Source organism: Euleptes europaea, chromosome 2 (genome assembly GCF_029931775.1).
Source record: "Euleptes europaea isolate rEulEur1 chromosome 2, rEulEur1.hap1, whole genome shotgun sequence".
NCBI classification, from domain to species: domain Eukaryota; kingdom Metazoa; phylum Chordata; class Lepidosauria; order Squamata; family Sphaerodactylidae; genus Euleptes; species Euleptes europaea.
Genome location: NC_079313.1, coordinates 85330701 through 85356075, shown reverse-complemented (window position 1 = coordinate 85356075; position 25375 = coordinate 85330701). Strand labels below are relative to the sequence as shown.

The following is a 25375-nucleotide window of genomic DNA, read 5'->3' as shown; positions in this document are numbered from 1 at the left end:
ATACGTCCTTTGAAGCTGTGCTGAAAGTTTGGGACCTCTAAGCCCAAAAATGCCCCCCCCCAGAGCCGCGGAAAGGCACGATTGTGTTTTTAATGGCTTTATTCGGCCGAATTTTTTTTCCGAACTTTGAATTCCTGCCGAATTGAACGGATCCGAAGTGGGGGAGTTCGGACTTCGGCACGTACCGAACCCACAAGGGCCAAATTTGGCCGAATCCGAACTGTACCGAATTTTTTTTTTGACAGCCCTAGATGCATGTGCAAAGAGGGGGCAAACAGGAAGTGATTATATGCTTTACCCAAGACAGTCAATGTCATGATTTGACCATGAGCCTGTGGGTATACATGTGTCTTCTCCAGTAATTCAGGTTATTTAGTTTTTGTACTGGGAAAAAGCAGCCTCAAGTAGCAGTAAACTGGCTTCATAGCACCAGTGCAGATGCAAAGCTGTTCAGCATGGTGCTATGCTGGAGATTAACTTCTCTAGGGAACATTGAGGCGATGTGATCAAGGACCCTCCCCCTCGCATGGAATCAATGGTGTTTCAACAAGGTAAGTTGACATGGTAATTGGATTTGCATCAAAGTTCTCAGTGTGCTTAGTGATCATCCTCTAAAAGTCAGCTGATTGTGTCTTCCTAATGTGTTAATGTAGTGTAATGGCTAAGACCATTTCATTGAAAACTCAGCTCAGCCAAACTGGATAGCCTTGTCCAGGCTATTGTATATCAACTTAAGGGGTCTCATCACGTAATATAGGAGTAATACATAATATGGGAGTAATAATTACTTTACTGAGTGGTTACTGAAAATAACTAAGTGTTTAGGGAAAAGTGAGATATAAGTGAAAAGCAGCATCAGTTGACATGTAATAGCTATGGATTACTATAGATGCCTATCTACCAGGAAAGGAAAAGGGGGGAAGGTTTGGTGGCACCCTGCTTATTTTGAGGGGGGGGGGAATCAGAGCCATGTGCTCCCAGGCCATGTGACCTTCTGCCCTATCCCCATGACATCAACTGCAGGAGACTGCCGCCGCAGCCATGCACCTGGCCACACTCTGCCAGGTAACCAGCATCGGCCAGCTTGCAGGCCTCCCCCTCCTCATTCCCCAGCCCCACTCTGCAAACATGGCCCTGGGCAAGTCCGAGATGCCAGGGCTTGTCAGAGAAGGACTATGGTTCAGTGATAGAGCAAAGGTCAATCCTTAGCATCCTCAGTTCAAGGATCTCAAGTAACAGCAATAGGTTTGGAAAAGAGTTTTTTTGTGTGTGTGACAGCTGATTCCAATTACAGGATGTGATATGAGCTAGATGACTGATAGTCTAACTCAGAATCACATGCCATATGGTTGCTGAGTGGCTACAACTACATACCATGTTTGGCTTAGTCGAGGTACATGTTACCATGTTCATAGAACCAGCTGGAAAGGGGAGGAGGTTGTGGTTAAATTAATCCCACTAAACAAGCTTCCAGCTAAAAACCACCACAATTTTCATTTGTTTCTGTCTATTAACTGAATACCCCCAACTGATGTATGCATTTTGTTTTGTTTGTAATTGACTCGTGATTGCCTGCTGGCATTGTCTTTCTCACCCTTTAGCTCAAGTTATTGTTTTATATGTAGCTCAGTCTTTCATCTCTGGTGCTTTTGTTGAATGTTACTTTTTGTTTTAAAGACTGTATTGTTCTATTGGAAATGGAATTTTTTTTTAATCTCAACATGTGGCATGATGCTGCAGTTAACTGGCTCCCCATGTGCTTGCTTACAAGCAACCTTTATGTGGCAGTCATTTGTTGTCACAATGTGCAATGCAGTTCTGTGAACCTGGCTTCGGTGCTTAGCAAACTGGGAATAAACAGAACTAGTTTTAGGAAGGATATATTCAGATTTTATTCTGAACTCATGATCCTTTGGCCCAAAGCACAGCAGATATTTTCATTCTTTCTTTCTTAAAAAAAAGAAAAAAAAAAGAATTCCCACATTGTACTTGCTTTTATGTATCTAAAAGCACTTTTTGTCTTTTATCTGAGAAAATAGCTGATGTACAAAGTTAGGCTATTGCAGAGTGAGAGATCAAAAAGACACAAGACAAAAAGAAGAAGAATTTTTTCCTGTGAAACCTGACATTTTGGGAACTGGCATTGTATTTAGTCTCTATCCAAAACAGAATGGAGGAAAAACCCCTCCTGAGCACAAAGACTGTAACTTGCAAATCAACAGGTGTTTCGAAAGTGAACTGAGACAACTGAGACAGCCTACACTAAAAGCCACATAACACATTGATTCTCATTATTTTCTTCTCAAAAAGACTCACTTGATAAGCTAGAATGATTCAAGTAGATGCTGCATTCTTATAAGATCTTAGGGTGCCCTACCATCTCTCATTTGCTAGAACTGTCTTCTTTTCGAAGGTCTGTCAAGTGCAGACCTCTAATGTGAGCCTGTATCATTTCTGTCTTCCATGTAGTGCTCTACACACTCTCCTGACACCCTTCAGTCTCTGTGGAAGCGGCCATGATGGCTAGGGGTATGCATTTGGATATGGCGAACTGAAAAAAGCTGGAAAAAGCCATTTCTGTTTTTTTTGGGGGGGGGGGGCTGGAAAAAGAGGCACAATTTTAATGGAGCCAAAAAGGCAAATCTGAAAAAGCCAGAGCTTTTGGATTTTTTCTGACTTTTTCAGGTCAATTTAACCCTCAGGGAATCTTTGTGGGGATCTGGGGAGGCTATGTTTTGAGGTAGATGCTCCACAATTACAGTGTAGCTTTAGGTGACTCTGCTTAGAAGAACATGCAAGTTTGGTAAAGATTGGATCATGGGATCCAATTTTATGGGCCCCCAAAGAGGGTACCCCCATCCATTTTCCATTGGTTCCAATGCTGGGGAAAAATGGGGCCCAATAAAATTTGCTCTCTCACCCAATCGTCCCTAAACTTGGGGGTTCTTGTAAGGAGAGTCACCAGCAACAACACTGCAAATTTGGTGCCTTTGCCTTAATAGACCACCCCCCAGAGCCCCACAAAGATTTCCAATCATTTCCTTATGCTGGGAAAATTATCTCTCTGTGATTCTCAGCTCTGACATAGCTCAATGTTATGTCAATGGGGGATTTTTTGAAAGGCTCTGTGGGAGGCTGTTTTTCAAGATAGAGGCACAAAATTTTCAGCATAGCTGCTGGTGACTCTCCTTACACTAATCCGCAAGTTTGGTGAAGTTTGGGTCAGGGGTTCCAATTTCCTCCATTTGCGGGCCCATAAAATTAGACCCCCTGACCCAATCTTAACCAAACTTGGGGATTCGTGTAAGGATAGTAACTATCAACTATGCTGCAAATTGGTGTCTCTGTCTTGAAACAATCCCCCCAGAGCCTTGCAAAGATCCCCCATAGACATAACATTGAGAGCTGAGAATCACAGAGAGAAAATTTTCCCAGCATGGGAAATAATGGAGAATGGATGGGGCACCCTCAAAGAGGGTAAAATTGGACCCCTAACCCAATCTTTACCAAACTTGGGGGTTCTTTTAAGGAAAGTCACCTGAAGCTATGCTGCAAATTTGATGGCACTATCTTTAAAAAAAGGACCAGAGCTCCACAAAGATCTCCCTTAGTAAACTCTATGGGAAATCTTTGTGGAGCTCAGAAATTTTAATAGACCCAAAAATGTTTGGATATTTGAAAAAAGCAAAAAAAAAAAAAAAAGTATTGGTATGAGAATTCAGCTTTGCACTCTTGTTGCAGGAATCTCTCATTCTAGAGTGACTCACTTCTGAGTGATACCTGAAGAGACATTGCAGCTTTCTTCTGGAGGAGATTAAAAGTGACTTTATTGTTTAAAGCCTCAGTCCAGGGCCCTTCCCAGCCAGCAGATGTGCTCATGTGAAAGGGCTGTGGCTTATTGCTGGAGTCCTTCACTGAGAGTAGAAGTGCTGGTTAGTCATTTCAAGTGACAGAGGCCACATCTACTCAGCCACTTCACATGGCAGGTTGGTCTGCTTCATCACCAGTAGCTATGGTGCTGCTCCTTGCTGGTGCAAATAATACACCCATAAATAATACATAGGAATTATCAGGGAAGAGGAAAAGGGACAAAGAGGGGTCGCTTGTCCATACTTCTTCTAGAAAGGAACAAGATGACGTGAAAGCCTTATCTCTGCAAGTGGCTCCCTGTTGTGTTCTAGATAAGACAATTTAATTAATAATCAATTTGACACAGCCCTATACAACTCAATATCATCACATAAAATTCAGGAAAATCTATTTTTATTTGAAATAAATGAGATTTGAGAAGATACAATAAAGGGGAGGGAGGAATAGACATATCTAGTGGGAGCGAGTTACCTTCTGACTGGACCCTATAGAAAAGTCTGGATGCCTACCAATGTAATGTGCACTGGCCAGATCCACAAATGCAGAGGTTCCTGAATTTAGAGAGCCCCCAAGGAAAGGCTGCAGAAGTCATTCTCAAATATAGTAGGCGATGCATTGGTCTGAGATATGTTTTCTGTGGTTTTTAACCATAAGTTTAGCAAAAGGGAGAATTAATAGAGTGGGACCAGCTAGGGAACTTTATTTCCTTCCATCCTCTGCTTTGGAAACATGATGTTCGGTAGATGGATTTGAACTTGAAAGTAAAAACCTGAAACACACAGCTCTCTGAGCAGGGCTTTGGATGTGAAGATAAAGGATCCCAACTGTCAGCTTGGGCGTGAGGCTGAATGCACAATCATGGCAATGCCTGGGGATGGATGAGCACTAGGCTCTCATAGGGGAAGCAGCTGCTGGCAGATTGGAAGTGTGAACTAAAGGCTACAGGGCTGGTTGTGAAGTGGTGTTTCTGAGTCTGTGGAGCTTGGACTCTTGCAGAATTTCCATCATGTCCACGTTTATGCCGCACTGTGATGAAGAGAGTCTGGTGTTGAGATCTAGGGTGGGAGCAAGCCCAGCTAGTCAGAAGCAACTTGACCACACAATACACAGTTACAGTCCTGCGTGGTTCAATTTAAATGTTTTAAATGAATAAACAACTGTAGTCCAATTTTGAAATAAGGAGGGGAGTGAGCATTTTTTTCCTAGTGTTTGAGAGTGCTGCTTGCCATATGCTGCAATCAAACTGAAATTGAAATGGAGGGATTGAAACAGATTGAAACGAAGTTACAGAAAAAGCCAGTATGGTGTTGTGGTTAGAGTTTTGGAATAGGTTCAAAGAGACTCAGGATCGAATCCCTACTCTGCCACGCAAGTTTGCTGGGTGATCTTAGGCCACTCATGCCCCGTCGGCCTAACCTACCTCCAGGGTTGTTGCAAAGAGAACGTGGAGGAGAGAAGAACAATGTGAGCTTCTTGGGGTTCCTATCAGGGAGAAAGTTGGGGTGTACGTGAAGTAAACAAATAAAAGTGAATTTGTTTCTGGTTTGCCAAATGCAGAACATGAACAAAGTGGGTTTCTAGTACAGCCCTTGAGGTACAATGTTGTACAGCATTTGGCGTCACCTGTTATTTGAACAGGCAGAGTCAGAATGAATCCTAGGGCAGTATGGAATCTTGATTGTATGAGGACTGAGAGGTTTGGATGGGTAGTGGGTGTCATTCCATCTCCGTCCCAGCTACAGCTGCGACTCCTGAAGCATGCGCTCCTGCCTATAGAAATGGCTGCTGTGGATAAACATTTACAGCCCATTCCTGAGTTTTCAGCATGCAGGGACGGCGGGGAGAAGGCGCTGCCACTGCACCTCCTAAGAAGTTCCCCTCACCCTGAAAGGGGTGCAGGAGGCTGCCTAATGGCAGCACCTCCCCCCAGAACACCCCAGGAATACCTCCTGGGACACCAGAACGCCTCCTGGAATGCCGGCGTGGGACTTTACGCTGGTGGGATGCCAGCGGAAGGCCCTGCTGGCATTCTGGGGCGGCACTGCCATGGCGGTGTCTACAGACCGGCATCTGGAGACCAGCATCTGGGTCTCCGTGCCAGTGCTGGGGCCACTAATGCCGGCGTAAGTAGCCCTGGCACTGGTGTGGGGGACCCAAACACTGGCGCGGCCCTTTCCTGGCCTCCTAAGGGCTTTTGCCCTTGAAGGTCAGGAATGCACTGTCAGACGGCCAAAGTGTACAGTCACATTCCCAAAATCTCATTTGTATATCAGTCCCCATATGAATTCACACCATGCTGCCTGCCTGTCCACTCGGTCCCATGGATTCACTCTGGTACACCCTTGCTTTTTTGCCATCGTTTAGGCATGGAGCAGGGGTCACGGGTGTGGGGAGGGGAGGTAGTTGTGAATTTCCTGCATGGTTCAGAAGGTTGGACTAGATCTGTGGTCGGCAAAACGTGGCTCGCGAGCCGCATGTGGCTCTTTGGCCAGTTGAGTGCGGCTCTCGAGGAGGAGGAGGCGGTGGTGCGCTGTGGCTCCTCCCTGCAGGTGGAGGTGGCGAGCGGCCGGCGAGCGGGTGGGCAGCTGTCGCCTCGCCTCTGCTCCCCCTAGCTTGAGGCCCTCCGCCAGGGGGCGGAGGTGCAGGGCTGGCCGGAGGAAGGGCTGGGGAAGCACGCCCCCTGGAGCCGGAGGGCGAGGAGGCGCGGGGAGTCGGCTGCGGCCGAGGTAGGTGCGGGGCAGGGCGGGGACGCAGGGAAGAGCGGGCTGGGGGTGCTGCCTTCTGCCCCGCCCTCCGCTTCAGAGTTTCCCTCGCCGCGGCCGGGCTGGCACTTAACACACACACACACACACACACACACACACACACACACACACACAGAGATGCACATTTCCCCCCAACCAAATTCTCAAAACTCTGCAGGGGGCTTAATTTTGAGTTTGGAGGACGCACATGGGGGAAGATGTGCATCTATGGAGCGGCAAAGCCAAGGCAAAACCTCCCGTGCACTCGGTGAATAATTCTGGGGCTGAAACTTGTCAAAGTGTTGCTGGATGGCAACGGAAACGATCTGTGAACACATAAAGGTGCCTTCTACTGAATCGGAAGTCAGTATTGTCTAATCACAGACTGGCAGGATCTCAGGCTGAGGTCTTTCGTATCACCTACTTGCCTAATCCCTTTAACTGGGGATGCCGGGGATTGAACCTGGGACCTTCTGCATGCCAAGCAGATGCTCTACTGCTGAGCCATGGCCCCTCCCCTAAAAGGTCAGTGTTCAATGTTGAACATATAAACAGTGTACCTACCTATACAGTTTAAGAAATATGGCTCTCAAAAGAAATCTCAATCATTGTACTGTTGATATTTGGCTCTGTTGACTAATGAGATTGCCGACCACTGGACTAGATGACCCTGGAGGTACCTTCCAACTCTATGATTGTATGATTCTATTATTCTAATCCACCCTAACCCCTCCATGGCCTTTTGTTTGTTTGCCTGTTTATTTTTGTATTTTCACATGAACACATGAAGCTGCTTTATACTGAATCAGACCCTTGGTCCATCAAAGTTAGTATTGTCTACTCAGACCGGCAGTGGCTCTCCAGGGTCTCAGGTCAGTGGTATTCCACATCACCTACTTGCCTGGTTCCTTTAACTGGAGATGCTGGGGATCGAACCTGGGACCTTCTGCATGACAAGCAGAGGCTCTACCACTGAGCCATGGTCCCTCCCCAGTTCTTTTATAGAACTTCCAATATTTCAGACTCTTAAAGAATATTATGTGACTTTATGTAATTATGTGACTGGTTGTTTTTAGTTTATGTATATATTTACTGTTGACTGTCCATTTTTATTAATAAAACTTAAAAAAAGAATGGCAGGGGGAAGAAAGGGAGGCAGAAAACATGGTGCCTTCCTGGAAAAATTCATTAGAACATGGGAGCTTTACTTGCAGAATTTTAATCAAGCAACCCTGAAATATTCTTGGTCACAAGATACCTAATAAGCAGATCACAGCCCCTTGGAAGAGAGCACAAAGCAGATTGTCACATCTAATAATCCTATTTGTGCCTTGATAAAGGTTCTGTCCCTCTCATTTCTCCCCCTTCTCTGCTCATGCCTCTTTCTCCCTCTCTTTCTCTGCAGGTAGTTAAAAGAGAAGATACCACTTCACAAGGCTCTCTTAGCATTCAGGTGCAGTTGTGCTTACGAAGCTGCCATCACATTTAATAGAGAGAGGGAGAGGGAGAGAGAGACGGAGTGAATGAGGAAAATAAGAAAGCAGTTAAGCAGCAATAGGAAAATGTAGAAATTGTTCAATGGGAGAATGGGAAGACAAAGAATCAACTTAAATGAGATGGGGGAAAGCAAGGCTCTGCATTCCCCAGGAAGCCCCAGGGACAGAATGCTAACATGAGGTTTGATCTCAGGGCTTTGCTGACTTGGGAGTCACATAAAAGTGCATCTCTGTGCACCGGCAGCTGGAAAAAGGTTCAAGGATGTGACTTAATTGGAATTTAAATTTTAGTCATTTCTAGAGGACTGTTCACTGCAGAATATTTTTCAAAGTTCATTTTGACAGAAACGCCATGAGATTGGGCTGCAGATATAGTCAGTTAATGAACACGGCTGATATTTCTATGTTCTAATGCAACACTCTTTGCCCTGGCCAATGATCCTACTGAGTACTTCTCCCCAGTCTGCTGATGGCAGGCCCAGGGATAGTCTTCTTCTCCCCTGAACTAGAAACAGCGTACTGGCCCAATCAAATGGAACGGTTTTGCCAGGCTAAAGACTGCAGGTTTTGGTTCGGCTATTCCCAGCAGTCTGAAGCTTGTGTCTGCCGTTCCTTTCTGGTGCCTCTGCAAATGCCTGGAATCTTTGTTTTCAGCGCTTATGACTCAGCCAACAAGCAGTTCCTATTCACCTATCAAGGACAACTGAAGTACAAGAAAATGTTACGCTTGCATATCCTTAATTCTCTGCTGAAACAGCGTGGGCTTCCACATCGATTCAGGATGCTGTCGGGCTCTGTGCAAGTATGGTTCCTATGTAACTTTCTCTCTGCCAAGGAGTTGGGTGGGTGGGTGAAGACCTAGTGCTACCAACACAGCAAGGACATCCTTTTGAGTGTAGTTGTTGCACCTTGTGACAAATGTCTCATTTGCAAGGTAGTTTAGCAGTTCCTCAATTTCAAATGCTTGGGCTGGAATATATGGGGTATGATTATGCTGAAGCAGGTTACAATAATATCTTAAGCAGCAGCCAAATGCTCTATGTAAATCACCATAATTAGGAGAGTGTATAATTAACTTGAGACTGACAGCACAGTTGGGAGAAGCGGTAGCTTTGATCCTGGCCTAACATAGCATTTCGTAGTGTACACTGAATATCCTCTCACATCGATTTAACCCTTCTTCCCTTCCATGTTTTCCTCCTTTGTTTTCAGATGGCTATGTCCTTGATACAGATTGCAAGGCTAAGCCCCCTTAGGCTAAGCACAGCCAGAGCTTATTTGTTTGTATTCAGCATATATCCGCGTAGTTGTGAGGATGGTAGCATTGCTGCATGCACCTTTGGAGAATACTGTGGTAAATGGGGATATAAGGAAGAAGAATTAGTTTTTATATGCCGACTTTCTCTACCACTTAAAGAAGAATCAAATGGGCTTATAATCACCTTCCCTTCCCCTCCCCACAACAGACATCCTGTGAGGTGGGTGGGGCTGAGAGAGCTCTAAGAGAGCTGTGACTGGCTAGCCCAAGGTCACCCAGCTGGCTTCATGTGTAGGAGTGGGGAAACTAACCCAGTTCTCCAGATTAGCGCCCACCACTCATGAGGAGGAGTGGGGAATCAAACCCAGTTCTCCAGATTAGAGTCCACCACTCCAAAACCACCGCTCTTCACCATTACACCATTTAGGCTTCCCAGAAGCTGTTGCCATGAACTCGATTGCATCAGACTAGAGTCTTCTTTTACAGGGAAAAAAATACCTCGTGTCACTTTTCTCCACTTCTGCATTCCAGTGAAATCAAGGAGTATAATTAGGCACTGCTGCATGGTTAGATCTAGGGCTGTCGATTCGTGTGTGCCCGCTCGCCTCTGCGAGAGCATGCGTTCTGCCTTTTTCTGCCCGTTGCCACCCTCGCCTGGAGTCAGTGCAGCGGTGCACGGCATGAGTCTCCCTCCGCTCGGCACCCGCGCCACCTCCTCCTTGGTTCATTTGTTTGGGGTTGAGCTGAGCCGTACCTGTTTGAGGGGGGGTTGTCTGTTCTGCCGGGTGTGTGTGTGCCTGCTCGCCTCTGCGGGAGTGTGTTTTCTTCCTTTTTTGCCCATTGCCACCCTCGCCTGGAGTTGAGTCAGTGCGGCGGTGTGGCGTGAGTCTCCCTCTTCTCGGCATCCATGCCTCCTCCTCCTTGGTTCATTTGTTTGGGGCTGAGCTGAGCCGTACTGGTTTGAGGGTGGGTTGTTCTGCTGGGGGGGGGGCTTGATTGCCTCTGTGGAGTGTGATTGGGGGTGTTACCTGTCCTGGGGGGGCTGATTGCCTCTTTGCGAGTGAAATCTATCAATCCTGAAGATACGGAATAGTGCATATCCTTACACTTACACTAGTAGCATTATAAGATGCACTTTGGCTGTGTTAAAATGAAAAGATGCGCTACCCATGCTAGTTACGCTATTTACTTACGCTTTGAGCGTTGTTGGATGCACTTTCGGCGTAGTTACATCGGCTCTTAGAAGCCACGGACTGGCTTCTACTATGTGTGTGTGTGTGTGGGGAAGCCAAAGGGGGGGTGACCTGTCCTGGTGGGGGGGGGCTTGATCTCCTCTTTGCGAGTGTGATTGTTGCTGTTTTCACTGGTTTCCACCTTCGCCTGAAGGTCATTGTGGGTCGGTGAGTCTCTCTTTGGCTGCCCCAGAAACAATGGGAGGTTTTGCCTTGGATTTGCCGCTCTCTGATGCACATTAAGGATTGCTGGCTCCTCTTCATTCCAATGGGCGGAGGGGGGAACCCCTTCCAGACCCCATAACTCGGGACCCCCTGACCCAGTCTTCACCAAACTTGGGGGTTCTTGCAAGAAGGGTCCCCTCAAACTACACTGAAAGTTTGGGACCTCTAACTCCAAAAATGCCCCCCGGAGCCGCAGAAAGCCGCGAATGTGCTTAAATGGCATTATTCGGCCAAATTGATTCGCGAACTCTGATTTTCATGCCGAATTCCATGGATCCGAATAGGGGGAGTTCGGACTTCGGCATTTCCCGAATAAAAACAGGCCAAATTTTGCTGAATCCGAATTTTACTGAATTTTTTCCCCCAACAGCCCTAGTTAGATCCACCACTGTTGGGCCAAGATCCTCAGCCATGTTGTTTAACTCAGAATACAGCCATAGCACTTTCAATTGCATGGAAGAAATCCTCAACTCGTGGCCAGTTTGCACGTTCTAGTAATGAGATCTACGAAGTGTAAAATTTCTCAGTTGGGTGCTGTTATTCTTCATCAGCTCTTTTACTCAATGGCCACACAGAATCATTGCACACTGATAATGAGCAGTCATTTTCTGCCCCAGAAGAGGCTGCATGCAAACCTGCAGTAGTTGTAATGTTTGCTGAATGGATTGCCCCAGCCTTTTGGAATGTATGGGCTGAAAATATATAAGAATGAAGACAAGAATAGTCAAGCAAAGTACTTATTGCCACTTTGTGTAAGGGAGCCAGGATGGCTGTGTGTGTGTGTGTGTGTGTGTGTGTGTGTGTGTGTGTGTGAGAGAGAGAGAGAGAGAGAGAGAGAGACTAATGATTTAATATGTTGTTTCTATCTCTGGGATTAATAATTCCTGCAGAGCATTCAGAAAATGTAAAGTTCTATATAAATGTTCAGTAATGTATGATTCTTTGGTACTGAATCATTTTAAATTCACCATTCAGTGTGGGACAGTACTGATTAATTTAAAATGCTGCTTTATTGCTTCATTGGTTAGATTTAGAACCAGTAACCAGCAAGGGGTGAAACAGGGTCTCCTCTCCTTATCTGTCAGACAGCTGCATGTAGAGAGTACCAAAGCTACATTGCACCAAGGTTCTGACTAGGTCTGTTTTCCTTTTTCAACCTTAATATATTTGATTGGCCCTGACCTGGATGGCCCAGGCTAGCCTGATCTTGTCAGATCTCAGAAGCTAAGCAGGGTCAGCCCTGGTTAGTATGTGGATAGGAGACCACCAAGGAATACCAGGGTTGCTGTGCAGAGGAAGGCACTGGCAAACCACCTCTGTTAGTCTGTTGCCATGAAAACTCCCAAAAGGGGTCGCCATAAGTCGCCTGCATCTTGACGGCACTTTACATACACACACAGGGGAGGAGGAGAAGGAGACTTACAGATGAGAGGGCTGGCAGCTGTGGAGGACTGGCCTCAGATTAGGTCTTTTCAAGCCTTGAAAACTCTCACAAAAAGCTCAGACTTATGACTTTGTTCACTCCCCTACAGCTCTGTGTTACTATATTATGCTTTCGTCTGATTTTTTCCCCTGAGAGTTCTCTAGGCTCAGAAAGACCCCGACTGAAATGGAAAGGTTTCATCTATCAGTACAAGAGACTGATTGCTATCATCTGTGGATTGTGCCAAGTTGACTCAGTTTTGTTTTGCTTTCCTCCTTTCTGGAAATGAATGAATGTTGTCTTTCTGAGAAGTTGCAGTTTGTGAGGGCACTCTTTTCCTCTCGTCCAGTATGGTGCCATCTCTGATAGGGTCACTTTATGAAGATTTTTTTAAAATGATTGTATGATCTTGTCACCTTGAGCAAATCTGAAACATTTTCTTTTTTAAAAAAATATTGAGCTACAGTAACTGGAATTTTGGATTTGGGAGTCAAAACTCACCTTGGCCTTGGACCTACTGGGTGACTTTCAACTGGTTACTTAAATATCAGTTTTAGGACTCCATCAGGGAAATGGGGAGTACAAGGATGTACCTGTGTGGGTGAGGAAAGATTTTATCTGATCTGAATTGTAAGAGTTCAGGCTGAGTTATAAATCTAAATAATGGAAATAATAATTTAGACTCTGGCAGAAAAGAAATGCTGGTTTCATATTTTATTATACACTATAATTGATGTGCCTAGGAGTCCCTAGGAATTAGAGATAAAACAAATTTGCCTCACCAAATTCACTGCAAAATTCTTTTCTGCAGATTTTGATGGTGATTGCTGAATGGTTCTTCAGAGCCATCTGATATCTCCATTTGATTTCAGTATTTGACTTCTGATTGTATCAATTATATCAAAGATCAATAGTCAATATTTTGCAGCAACTTTATGTAGTTTCTTTTAGTTGCTCTTCTCATTGAGGAGCTCCTGTCAAGGTTCCAAAGAACCTAGGGCTCTCAGGAAGATCATTTGAAAACCATAGTACATCATATTGGATGGCTGGCATACAGTAGTGTTTAATATTAGATAATATTTGTTCATTGACAAGTAATGGTATTTTTATATGACCACATTTGAAAAATAGCTTGCCATGGTATGTAATATTTGACAGGTTATAAGATTTAAAGTTCAAAGCCTTCCAAAATCAGAAAAGCAAAGAGATGGGGAACCTAAATCATTTGTATTCTGAGTTTTGAAAGTGTGAATTGAATTTTGCATTGAAAATCTTTTTGGATGAGAAATATGGAAAATGTATTAGATTTCAAATATTTGCAGATATTAGTTTCAGCTCTACTACAAATGTATGAAACTAATAAGGAACTAATAACAAGACTGGTCTGACTTCCCTTTTAAAGCCAATATTGAGAATTCACTGTGAATTTCCAGGTGTCTGGAACTAATTTCTGGGGGAATGGAAGCTTCTGAGTAGCGTGGGTGTGGCAGAGTTGATCTTTCTGCTGGGCAAATTGGCTTTTTTGAAGCTGTGGTTCAAAGCAGGGTTGCCAGCATGAGGCTGGGAACCAGTAGGAGACTCACCAGTATGAGCCCCTCATCACCAGCAATGTACCAACATTGGCATGACCGGAAGTGATGTCATCACATTGCTGGTGACAATCTAGCATTCAGCCAAAATTCTAGTTTTGGTTGAATGCTAGAGCATCACCAGTGACACAATGATGCCATTTCTGGTTGTGCTGGCAGTGACGTCATTGTAGCACCAGAGATTTCCCCTCATTTCCCTCCTGCTACCCAGCTGAGCAGCTGTGGGAATGGCTGGTGAGGGGAGCGAGACCTGGCATCCCTGGTTCAAAGGGATGTAGCTTCTAACTAGACAATAATTTTGTTATTTTTCTTGCTGTAATGTATACTGAATTTGCCACATAGCTGAGAACACTTTTTGGTGCGGATGCTTGAACTCCTACTATTTTGGCTCATGTTCTGTTCGGTAGTCACAAGCAGGAAGCTGAGTTTTCATAAATTTGTTTGCAGCAGTTTGAATTTGTGAATTAGCCCCCAGAATGCCTCTTTCTTAATGAAATATGAATGCTGTGATGGACTAAGGGTTAATGTTTGTCAGTGACCGTATGTGAGAGGGACATACAGAGAGTGGGTGGAGCTTAAGAGAGAAGACTCTGAGCTGCTGGGAAAAAGGTTGTTTTTTTTACTTTGGGTTCTGGTGTGATGGGTTGTGCCTAGTGTGACCGGGGGGGGGGGGGACGACCAGAAGGGTAATGAAACAGAGAGTTTGGGAGGAAAAAAGGTCTCTATTCTAGTCACAGGGGAGAGGAATAGTCTCTGAGAAAAGAGGTATTCCTGGCCCAAGTATTGTGAGAGAATTACTTTAAGTGCTGTGAAGTAATTCCACAGAGAGAAAAAGGAAGGAAGAAAGGAGAATCTCCATACTTCCTAGTTTTAAGCACCAGAGTATACACATGAATCTCTATGTGCAGGTTCTGGTACTAACATACCTAAAAGAGTTGGAAACCTGGGTTAAGTAAAAATAACATCTGTGCTGTATTTGTTGAACAACTCATTATTTATATAGAAAATCTGTACCTTTCCTTAATACTAGTTTTACTTCCAATATTTTCCCTGTGAAGTATAATAAAATTCTGTTATTTTATTGTTGAGCATGATACAGCCTCTGGTGTCTCAATTATCTGAGGTAAAATGAAGTAGGAGACATAAAACAGACCCCCCCATCCTAAATGCCTAATCTGGTACTCAAGAAAAGTAGGGGGAATAGGGTTGCCCATCCTGGCCTAGCAAGCAGTGGGAGACTGAGGGGTGGGGTGGGGTTCTTTCCCACAGAGTTTTGGCCAATTCCTAGAGAGCCATGCCATTGCTTCTGGGGTTTTCCAGCAGTGATGTCACGCCATCAGCCGACTGGCATCCCTAAGTGGAAGTAGTCCAAGTGATTTGGAAGGCGAGGGTGGAAAATGTATACTGGTATTTTCTCACTTTCTCTAACAGCTAGCACTTCTGCCAAAGTAACTTGTTGATAGCTTCAGATGCCATATTTTATTTTTTTAAAAAACCTTTCTCTGTTATCCCTGGAGTTCTTGACTGCCCTTTTGAAGTCTGTCATAATTAGACTCAAATCTTGGGCGGAGATGAGATTGGTGGGTGGTGACAGCTGCACCAATTAAGCAAAATGTAAACCACAACAAGGGGGAAATCAAAGCAGCAGATATCCATTTTATCTGCTGCGGGTTTGTTTGTTTTTTGGTACATTCAAACCTGGGTGTTGAGAACCCTTCAGATCTCCCTCAAGTGGCTGTTCCAGGGCCCCAAATCTTTCTGAAATATCTCTTTTACTTTCCATATGTATTCTTTAGAGATGAGAAGTTGAGGCATTTGTCTGTCTGCTTTTGTTTGTTCTTGGGGGAGACTCCAATGTTTCTTTCTTCCATCATCCTCTGTTGTGGTGGCAAATGTTGTGTGAGAAATGCAGAACTACAACAGCATTATGTTAGATGTGTCCCAAGCTCCTCATCTGAAATAATCAAACTGAATATGTTTTTCAGGAAGGAAGGGGAAAAAACCAAATATTATTTTAACTGTGGCTGCTATTCTCCATCTTGTGACTCATTCTTGTCATATTAAAAAGTGAAAAAGCTCTTGGGAGAATCTGAAGGCCTTTGGAGATGGACATCACCCATTGTTCATTCTTCATAGTCTCTTTCTTTGCCTTTGATCCCATTATGTGCAAAGGATTTTAGGAAGAAATCATGGAAGCAGACTTTGGATTATGAGATATGAGGGCCTGAAGCATCTATCTGCTTGCTCAGTACTTTGTAATGTTTTAATGGGTCTTAATCAAAGGTATTGCCCTACTCTTGGTTTTTTGATATATGCTTTATGATTGTAATCTGTTGTGTAAATGTCAGTACATTTTCTTCTTTCTGGCTTAGATTCCTGATTTCAACTTCTCTTTGCAATATTATTCAGCTTAAGACTGAAACACGAACAAAGAAAAGAACTGTCTTCATTCAGATATACTCCCAAACTAGACTATGAATGCTGGTTAGCACTAGTTAGAACTTCCTAGTTCTCGGTGCCACTGTATATGTATGAAAGGTCCCAAAGGGGCAGCAGAATGGAACAATCCCTGCAACAATTGCTGCTTGCAAGAAGCTGGAGGGTTCACTTTTCCACTCATGACCATGGGCACATGTGGTGAAATGGCTTTGGCCTTCCACCCTGCACCCATTTTCATGTCTTCAAACTGCCCTGTGGATTCCCTATTGGTTTCATTGTGAAAATTATGTGTAGCCCATGCAAGTGGTGTGGTTTTGCAGTGGACCCAATAGCGGCTCTACAGGGCAGTCTGAGGATTCAAGAATGGCAGGAGGAAAAGAATGAAGCTGCTTCTCTCTGCACTTTGTGGTCCTTAGCCAAAAAGGGCTGGGATTGATTTCCATCTTGTAGGCACAAAACTCACATTGCATGTCTGATATGAAGTCCTCCTGGTAGACTCAATATAATGTGACTTGTCACCTTTGGCATAATAGCTGGAGCATATGTTAGTATATGTCCAAATGCATTTCCTTTGGAATTCTGCCTCTGCTTGGTAATTCCTGCTATTTTCCCTCTGTGATATATTTCAGTGGAAAATAAAAATGTATGGTGATTTCCTAGCCTGAGAAACTAGTATGAATGTAAAACTCCGTTAAAACACTGTGGTCACAATCTTGGGAAACGGTAGCACTGCAGCAGAGAAGCGTGCATGCAGCTAGAGGTATTTTGATAGTCACTGATTGCCATTCATTGGTTTGCCATGAAAAAAATGTTCAAAACAATTCTTTCTGCATGTGCTGCATGGACACATATGGCTACTTAGGACTGAGTCCTAATTTGTTCTTTGGTAGATCCCATGATCATTCAGATTCCTTTCTGAACTGTGGTGCTCCTCGCCTCCTAATGTTGTGACGTTATTCAAGCTGGACCCCATGGATTAGCAGATTGCTTGACCTGGCATAGATGCTAATCACTGAGAGTTTGCTTTTGCTCCCACTTTCTTTGTAAGGAGAAACAGCGGCTATTTAGAAGAAGAAGAAGAAGAGTTGGTTTTTATATGCCAACTTTCTCTGTAACTTAAGGGAGACTCAAACCGGCTTACAATCACCTTCCCTTCCCCTCCCCACAACAGACACCCTGTGAGGCAGGGGAGGCTGAGAGAGCGTGACTCACCCAAGGTCACCCAGCTGGCTTTGTGTGTAGGAGTGGGGAAACAAATCCAGTTCACCAGATTAGCCTCCGCCGCTCATGTGGAGGGGGAATCAAACCCGGTTCTCCAGATCAGACTGTACCGCTCCAAACCACCGTTCTTAACCACTACACCATGCTGGCTTATTTACCACTTCATGGAGCAGTCCATTAGAGATTAGATGCTCAGATGCTAATCTATGGTTTATGGATTTCTTCCAGTTTAATATTGTGATCTTTTGCTTTGCTCTTACAGATTCCCCAGATAAGCTATGCTTCCACTGCCCCCGACCTGAGTGACAATAGCAGATACGACTTCTTTTCCCGTGTTGTCCCCTCAGACACCTACCAGGCCCAAGCAATGGTGGATATTGTCAAAGCATTCAAGTGGAATTATGTTTCAACCTTAGCCTCTGAAGGCAGCTATGGTGAGAGCGGAGTGGAAGCTTTCATTCAGAAATCCAGAGAGGACGGTAAGTACAATTCTTGTTCTTATAAAGGCATAAGCCCAAAGATAGAGATAGTATGTACAACTGCATGGAATGAACAATAAATATCTCCTCTTTTTGCTGTGGGATGAAATGTGGACTACAGAACTTTTGCGAATGATCGAAGTTTTGATGTAAAGTGATGCATTTCTTTTTTTAGTCATATGTCAAACTTAAGGCCTCAAGAGGTCATTTCGGAACCCTACTGTGATACGCCTATATCCATTGTGTTGGAGGTACCAGATGGATAAACAGTGACTCTCTGTTGGCTACGTTGTCAAAGAACTAGTAACATCTGAAGGAGAGTTACTGCTGTTAGTTGGTGCTGTTCTTGAAGAGCAGGGACAATGTTGTAATGAGGCAGTGTGGTAAAGAAGATCAGTACATAAACGCTTATCTAGCAAGTGGGTGCTAGATGCATGACTGCTACTACCTAACAGCAGGAGATCTCCTCAGATGCTTGCATCGGTGAAGGATAAGGGGAGCATGATAGCTTTTAAAAGTTCTAATAACTGTAGCCATAGAAAGGTTCTTACTATAGAAGGGCTACAGAATAGGCAAGCTACAGGTGTACATAATTTTCTGTTTCCAGTGAGGAATCTGTAAGTGTAGATTTGCTGATACTGCAAAAGCAAAGATGGGATGTGGGGGAAATGAAAACATGTAAAAATATGTTTTGCAGATTCCTAACATGGTGACCATTTTTTTTCACAGCACAGTTCTAGTGTGGACCATGCCATAATTCTAGATAGAACTACTTTTAAAACACTAACCCTTTATACACTATCTGATGCCAACAATGGGCAGTGACACGACTTCATTTGCAAGCACAGCTTGACTCAAGGAGGATCCTAGTATGTGCAGAGTAGTATCTGGCCCAGTGAAAGATCTGCTTTTCACGGTTTGAATGAAGGGCTTATGGGAAAATATTATCTGTGTAAATAAAGTAATAGTTCAAAGGACAGTAAAGCTAGCAATGTCAACACATTTTGATTGTGTATCTGATGAAGATAGCTTTGACTCTCGAAAGCTTATACCTGAAAAATCTTGTTGGTCTCTGCTACTGGATTTAAATCGAGTTCCCACATTTTGACTGGTTGTGCTCCTTTGCCTTTTGGATCAGCCCAACAAGCGCACATTTAGAAGGAGAACCTTTCCCCACCGTATCTCCATGGTAGAAAGGTTTTATCTGCTGGATTTCTGTGTGGTAGATGGCTGTTAAAAGCTGGGGAACTGGGCTAGCAAAAATTATGGCAAATGGACCTGGGATCCATCCTTACAGAAAGAGGATGGAGAGTTTACTAGATTAAAGACTTTCACCCATGAAGCCAAGGATTGGCACCTTCAGAGCTTTCCTTGGCATATAGCTTTCCCTGTAGAGTTTTGGTCTGGTTGGTGCCCCTTCTGTCCCTCTGTCAGACTAGCTGCAGAAGGCTTTCCAATCTTGGGCAAGAGCCTGAATGTTTATGTGTTTATCAAGCACATCAAGCTTATTGTAATTGCATATTTCTAAGGTCCACACAGTGTCCAAATGTTAGACGTTGGTAATAATCCTGCTATAAATCTCGCTTAAGCCCTTTTAATTGCATGTCCTAGGCTGAATTCATTACTGCAACTGTTTGTGGAGTTTGGACCAAATTGCTACAGTTTGGTCCATTCAGCATCTATGTGGAGAAATGAGTTACACAAGAAGTACTGGTTGCCTCAGGAAGACCAAACACTGAGAGAAGGTATTTCTCTTGAGAGAAATTAAACCAAGAGTTCTCAAAGTATGAATCAAGCTAGCCTAAGGGACTCATGAACAGTTGTCAAGGGGCAATGTGTCACCTCTGTGGATGTGTGACTTTACATAACCAAGGAGACAATATCTCACTCCCCTACACACACATGAAGTATGAAACATGTCATCATATATTTCATCATTTGGGGTACTGCAGGTACTGGGACACAAGGGAACCAATGAAGTCCATGGTCAAGAGGGAATATTATATCTCTAATTACTATACACCCCCATTTTAAAGACATGTTTACTCCCTGGACCAATTATAATAATAATAAGAATTGGTTTTTATATGCTGACTTTCTCTGCCACTTAAGGAAGAATCAAACCAGCTTATAATCACCTTCCCTTCCCTCCCCACAACAGACACCCTGCGAGGAAGGTGAGGCTGAGAGAGTGTGACTAGCCCAAAGTCACCCAGCTGGCTTCATGTGTAGGAGTGGCGAAACAAATCCAGTTCACCAGATTAGCCTATGCTGCTCATATGAAGGAGGGGGGGAAATCAAACTAGGTTCTCCAGATCAGAGTCCACCCCCTTTGGGTTTTGCTACTTTTGGGGAAGTTCAGGTAGCTGTTTCTTAATGTAGGCAAGTTCACTGGGACCATATTTCAGGATTTCTATATTAAATTTTGTTGCTACTGACTTCCAAAGATGCTGAGAACTTGAAAATAAATATTATTGGCAATGGAATGTACTGTGATCAAATTTTTGGTTTACATGCAAGCTGAGCCCCCTCATACTTTGAAGTTTTGGTTCACATTATGGACTGAGTATCATATCTGAAAACAAAACAATGGCCCACAGACTGGAAACAATCCATTTACATTCCAATTCCCAAGATAGGAGACATCAAAGATTGCAACAACTATCGGACCATTGCATTAATTTCTCATGCAAGTAAAGTGATGCTCAAAATCTTACAGCAAAGGCTGTTACCATATATGGAACGAGAAATGCCTGATGTTCAAGCTGGTTTCAGAAAAGGAAGAGGCACTAGAGATCATATTGCAAATATACGCTGGTTACTGGAGCGTACGAGAGAATTTCAGAAGAAAATCAGCTTGTGTTTCATAGATTACAGCAAAGCTTTTGACTGTGTGGATCATGAAAAGCTATGGCTGGTTTTAAAGGAAATGGGTGTGCCACTACATCTGATCGTTTTGATGCGCAACCTGTACTCTGGACAAGAGGCCTCAGTTAGAACAGAATATGGAGAAACGGAATGGTTTCCAATTGGCAAAGGTGTCAGACAAGGATGTATTTTATCTCCCTATCTCTTCAGTCTATATGCAGAACATATAATTAGGAAAGCTGGATTAGATTTAGATGAAGGTGGAGTGCAAATTGGAGGGAGGAACATTAATAATTTGAGATATGCTGATGACACTACATTATTGGCAGAAAATAGTGAAGATTTGAAACAACTACTGCTGAAAGTTAAAAGAGAAAGTGCCAAAGCAGGACTACAGCTGAACATCAAGAAAACAAAAGTAATGACTACAGGAGAATTACACAACTTTAAGGTTGACAATGAGGAAATTGAAATTGTTCAAGACTTTCTATTCCTTGGCTCCACCATCAACCAAAAGGGAGACTGCAGCCAAGAAATTAGAAGGAGATTGAGACTGGGAAGGGCAGCCATGAAGGAGCTAGAAAAGATTTTGAAGTGTAAGGATGTGACTCTGGCCACCAAGACTAGATTAATTCATGCCATCATATTCCCTATTACTATGTATGGGTGTGAAAGCTGGACAGTGAAGAAAGCTGATAGGAAGAAAATAGATTCCTTTGAAATGTGGTGTTGGAGGAGAGTGTTACGGATTCCGTGGACTGCCAAAAAAACAAATCAGTGGGTTATAGATCAAATCAAGCCTGAACTGACCCTAGAAGCTAAAATGACTAAACTGAGGCTGTCGTATTTTGGTCACGTCATGAGATGACAAGAGTCACTGGAAAAGACCGTCATGATAGGAAAAGTTGAGGGCAGCAGGAAAAGAGGAAGACCCAACAAGAGATGGATTGACTCAATAAAGGAAGCCACAGCCTTCAATTTGCAAGATCTGAGCAAGGCTGTCAAAGATAGGACATTTTGGAGGACTTTCATTCATAGGGTCGCCATGAGTCGGAAGCGACTTGATGGCACTTAACACACACATCATATCTGAGCAGCTGTGCACCTGTGCAACAGCTGTTTCTGCAGGGTTTTACATATGAGTTGCTTCATATGCTACAAGGTCATGAACACCAATCTGAGCAGCTCTTCCTCATGGACACAGGGCATGTAGTTGCCTAGGGAAAAGTACTAGGCAACTACTAGGGAAAAGTTCTAGGGAAAACTACTGCTCCCATGAGGCAGTATGAGAATGCACACGTGCAAATTTCCCCCTATTTGAAGTTATTACCAAACACTAGGTTATATGAACACAATGGTCCAAAAACACTGTGGCTTGTGCCCTACCATGCTGCTCAGCTAACTTTGGAGACTTCATCCAATGACAATGCTCCTCCGCTGGTGGAAGAAGCACTTCCTTTGGAGGATGGCAGCTTGGTCTATGGGAAGGCTTCAGACTTGGCTGAGCAGAGCAGTAGGATACATGTCAGTGAAGCAACAGCCTGCACATCCCCGAGATACCTCTTTTGTTAGTCAAGCAGGTTTTAACAGGAAGAATCTGACAAATATGTGTTTCTCTCTGTGTGAAAAATACAAATCCCATGAGGCAGTGTGAGAATGTGCATGTGCAAATTGTTCCATACCTGTCAGTTCATCGGCCTTTGCCTGTAATGATCACTGAGTCAGGCGGCAATAAGGGACACTGGGAGACACCTTGTGAATGTAAGCCCCAGCTGTGAAAATGTTGATAATTTGTCCCCTTAAAGACTGTGGCAAAATAGCAGAACAGGTGTTGGTGGCAGAAAGAGAAGCCTGTAGGGGAATCTGTGGGAGAGCAGTATGTGACTGTATATACACAGTCATGTTGTTGGTTGCCCGATCAAACACAAGTAAACACTTTGGCTGATGTTTGACTGTGCTGATCACAACTGGCAAATGGAGCATGGGTTGACCCAGTAGGTGACTGCATTTCCTTGCTGATTGTTTACTATCCCTGTGAAAGCCAGGGACTCAAACTTCAATGGAAGGCAAATCTTAACCCCCCTCAGACAACTCATATATAGGGCCTAGTAGGAGGACTCTAAGGATAAGCCAGTTTCCTCACAAGATGATGGAGAAGAATTTCAGGTTCTTGCCTTGTTCAATCCTGTACTGCACTGTAGGCACAAGGACCTGCCCCTCAATTAGCATGGCTGGGCAGCCATCTTGGAGGGGAAATTTTGTCCCTGCTCATTTTCTTCTGTTTTTCCAGCAGGTACTCTAGAATTTGACTGGTAGATAAAGTCTTTGTCTGCTAATGGGCCTTCAGGGCAGCCATTCCCCCCCCCATTCTCAGTCATGAAAGAGCATTGAGAAACAAATGAGGCTACGTGTATCAATGGTAAAGAATGCTGAGATGAATCCCTGATGGGTGTGAATACTTCCACAACCAGTAGATGGTGCTTCAGCATTTGCTGCATAATTCGTTTGATTTTCATTGTGGGATGGATAAAACTTGTTGCTGAGCATGTAAAATAGCTCCAGCAGTGCTGGCATAATGTCATGGGGCAGCAGTGTGTATTCCAACAGTGTGTTAGCTGGGGGCATAAGATTGCCACCTTCTAATGTATAGGCACTCTGAGCCTTTAACTCTGTGCCTGGTAGGCAGAAATCAACAGATAAAGATTTTCCCATCTCTGCATCATCCTGCCAGGAAAAAAACATTTACTGTTTAATACCTGTTTATGCATGTGTTAAATACACCAAATCCCTTGTCCACAAAGAAAGGAATCATGGCAGTGGACAGTGTGCATAAATCTCCTGCATGTTCTCTTTCTTTGATCCATATCAGAAAATTGATCTTTAGGCTTGGGCCATATTATCCACATGACCATTTTGAATGGGAATTGATATGCAACATTATGCACAGAAAGGGTTGCCAAATGCCTAGAGGAAAAAAATGTCCTGCCCAGGGCTGCCAGGTCTCCTGCTCTGGTGGGAGACCTCCCATTGGACAACCTTGGTTCCCTGCTGTTGCTGCTTCTGGGTAGACTAGCGGGAGGGAAATGGGTGGGTGGGGGAATAGAAATTACATAGATGCGATGATGTAATTTTTGGCGTGATCTGGAATTGATATCATTGCATCGGCATGAGTCATGCTGATGCAATAATGTCAGTTCTAGGGACACGCCAGAAGTCATGGCATTGGCATGACACCTATTTGCATGTTCCTGTAGGTGACAGTGCTAGGATAGCAACCCTAGTCTTTTTTTTTTATAATAATTTTATTGGTTTTTATAATACAAATTTTCCATGATAATAAACAACAATAAAGGTAATATGAAATTCAAAATTCTAACTCAATGTTGTTATAGTTTCTTAAATTCATAACAAAAAAAACAATTAAAGGAAAATTTATGACTTCCCCATCACCTCTGTCCGCCTAATAAAGTATTCATCCCATCGTAATTGGTCTGATCTTAACTATCGTAAACTCATTTAACTTTCATAAAACATCTTCTATTAATATAAATGATTATAACTCTTAATATTAATTGTGTCCTCTAGATCAGATTAATAAGTATTCTTCCATTTTCCCCAGTTTTAATTCATATTCACAATATTTCATCCAATCCTCCCATTCCCCTAAAAATCGAACATTGTCTTTTTCGTTTAAAATGGCTGTAAGTTTTGCCATTTCCACCAATTCAAACATTTTCCCGATCCAGTCTTTTTCCCCGGGAATTTCTGCCCCTTTCCATTTTGCTGCATAAAGCAGTCTCGCAGCTGTTGTAGCATAGATCAAAAAAGTTCTTTGTGTTAGCAAATCGTCAGGTATCATACTTAGTAGCATCATTTCTGGTGTTTTGGGTATATTTTTTTGTACTATTAGTCTCAATTCATTGTAGATCATATCCCAAAAATCTTTAGCTTTATCACAAGTCCACCACATATGGTAAAAGGAACCAATTTCCTTATTACATTTCCAACATTTAGGGGATGTCACTTTGTATATCTTTGCAATCTTCTTAGGTGTTAAATGCCATCTATACATCATTTTATAAATGTTTTCTCGAATTGATTGCGCATTTATTCCTTTCAAATCTTTTGACCATAGTCTTTCCCATTTATTTAAAGCAATATCATGTCCCATGTTTTGAGCCCAGTCGATCATAGTTGGTTTAATTGTCTCCTGCTCACAGTATATTGTTAAAAGTAGATTGTACATTTTAGAAATCAGTTTCAGATTGTTCTCTAGTAACATCTTGTGGAAAGGGTGATAGCAACCCTAGTCTTGTCCCTTTAACAGACGCATATTGTGATGCTACTTACCAGATGAAGGGAGGGAAGGTGGCATGAGGAGGCAGTGGTAGCAGTATTTCTTTATTTAACATATTTATAAACCTGCCTTTCTCCTCACCAAGTCAGGATTCAGTAGATGGCTCTGTGCTGTTCTTGCAAGCTGGGTCACTGGTGTCTATATGTGCTCTGTTTAGCCAAGAAATATAATACA

At 43.5% G+C, this 25375-nt stretch overlaps 1 protein-coding gene across 2 annotated transcripts in view; it reads left to right on the top strand.

Annotated features, from left to right (window-relative positions):
- The window catches only part of GRM4 (glutamate metabotropic receptor 4), a 310121-nt gene that overhangs the window by 69448 nt on the left and 215298 nt on the right, over nucleotides 1-25375 (top strand). For both annotated transcript variants that reach the window (XM_056844265.1, XM_056844266.1), the window contains exon 2: nucleotides 17760-17976. In XM_056844265.1, the coding sequence (XP_056700243.1) occupies nucleotides 17760-17976 (217 nt within the window). The remainder of the gene's footprint in view (nucleotides 1-17759; nucleotides 17977-25375) is intronic.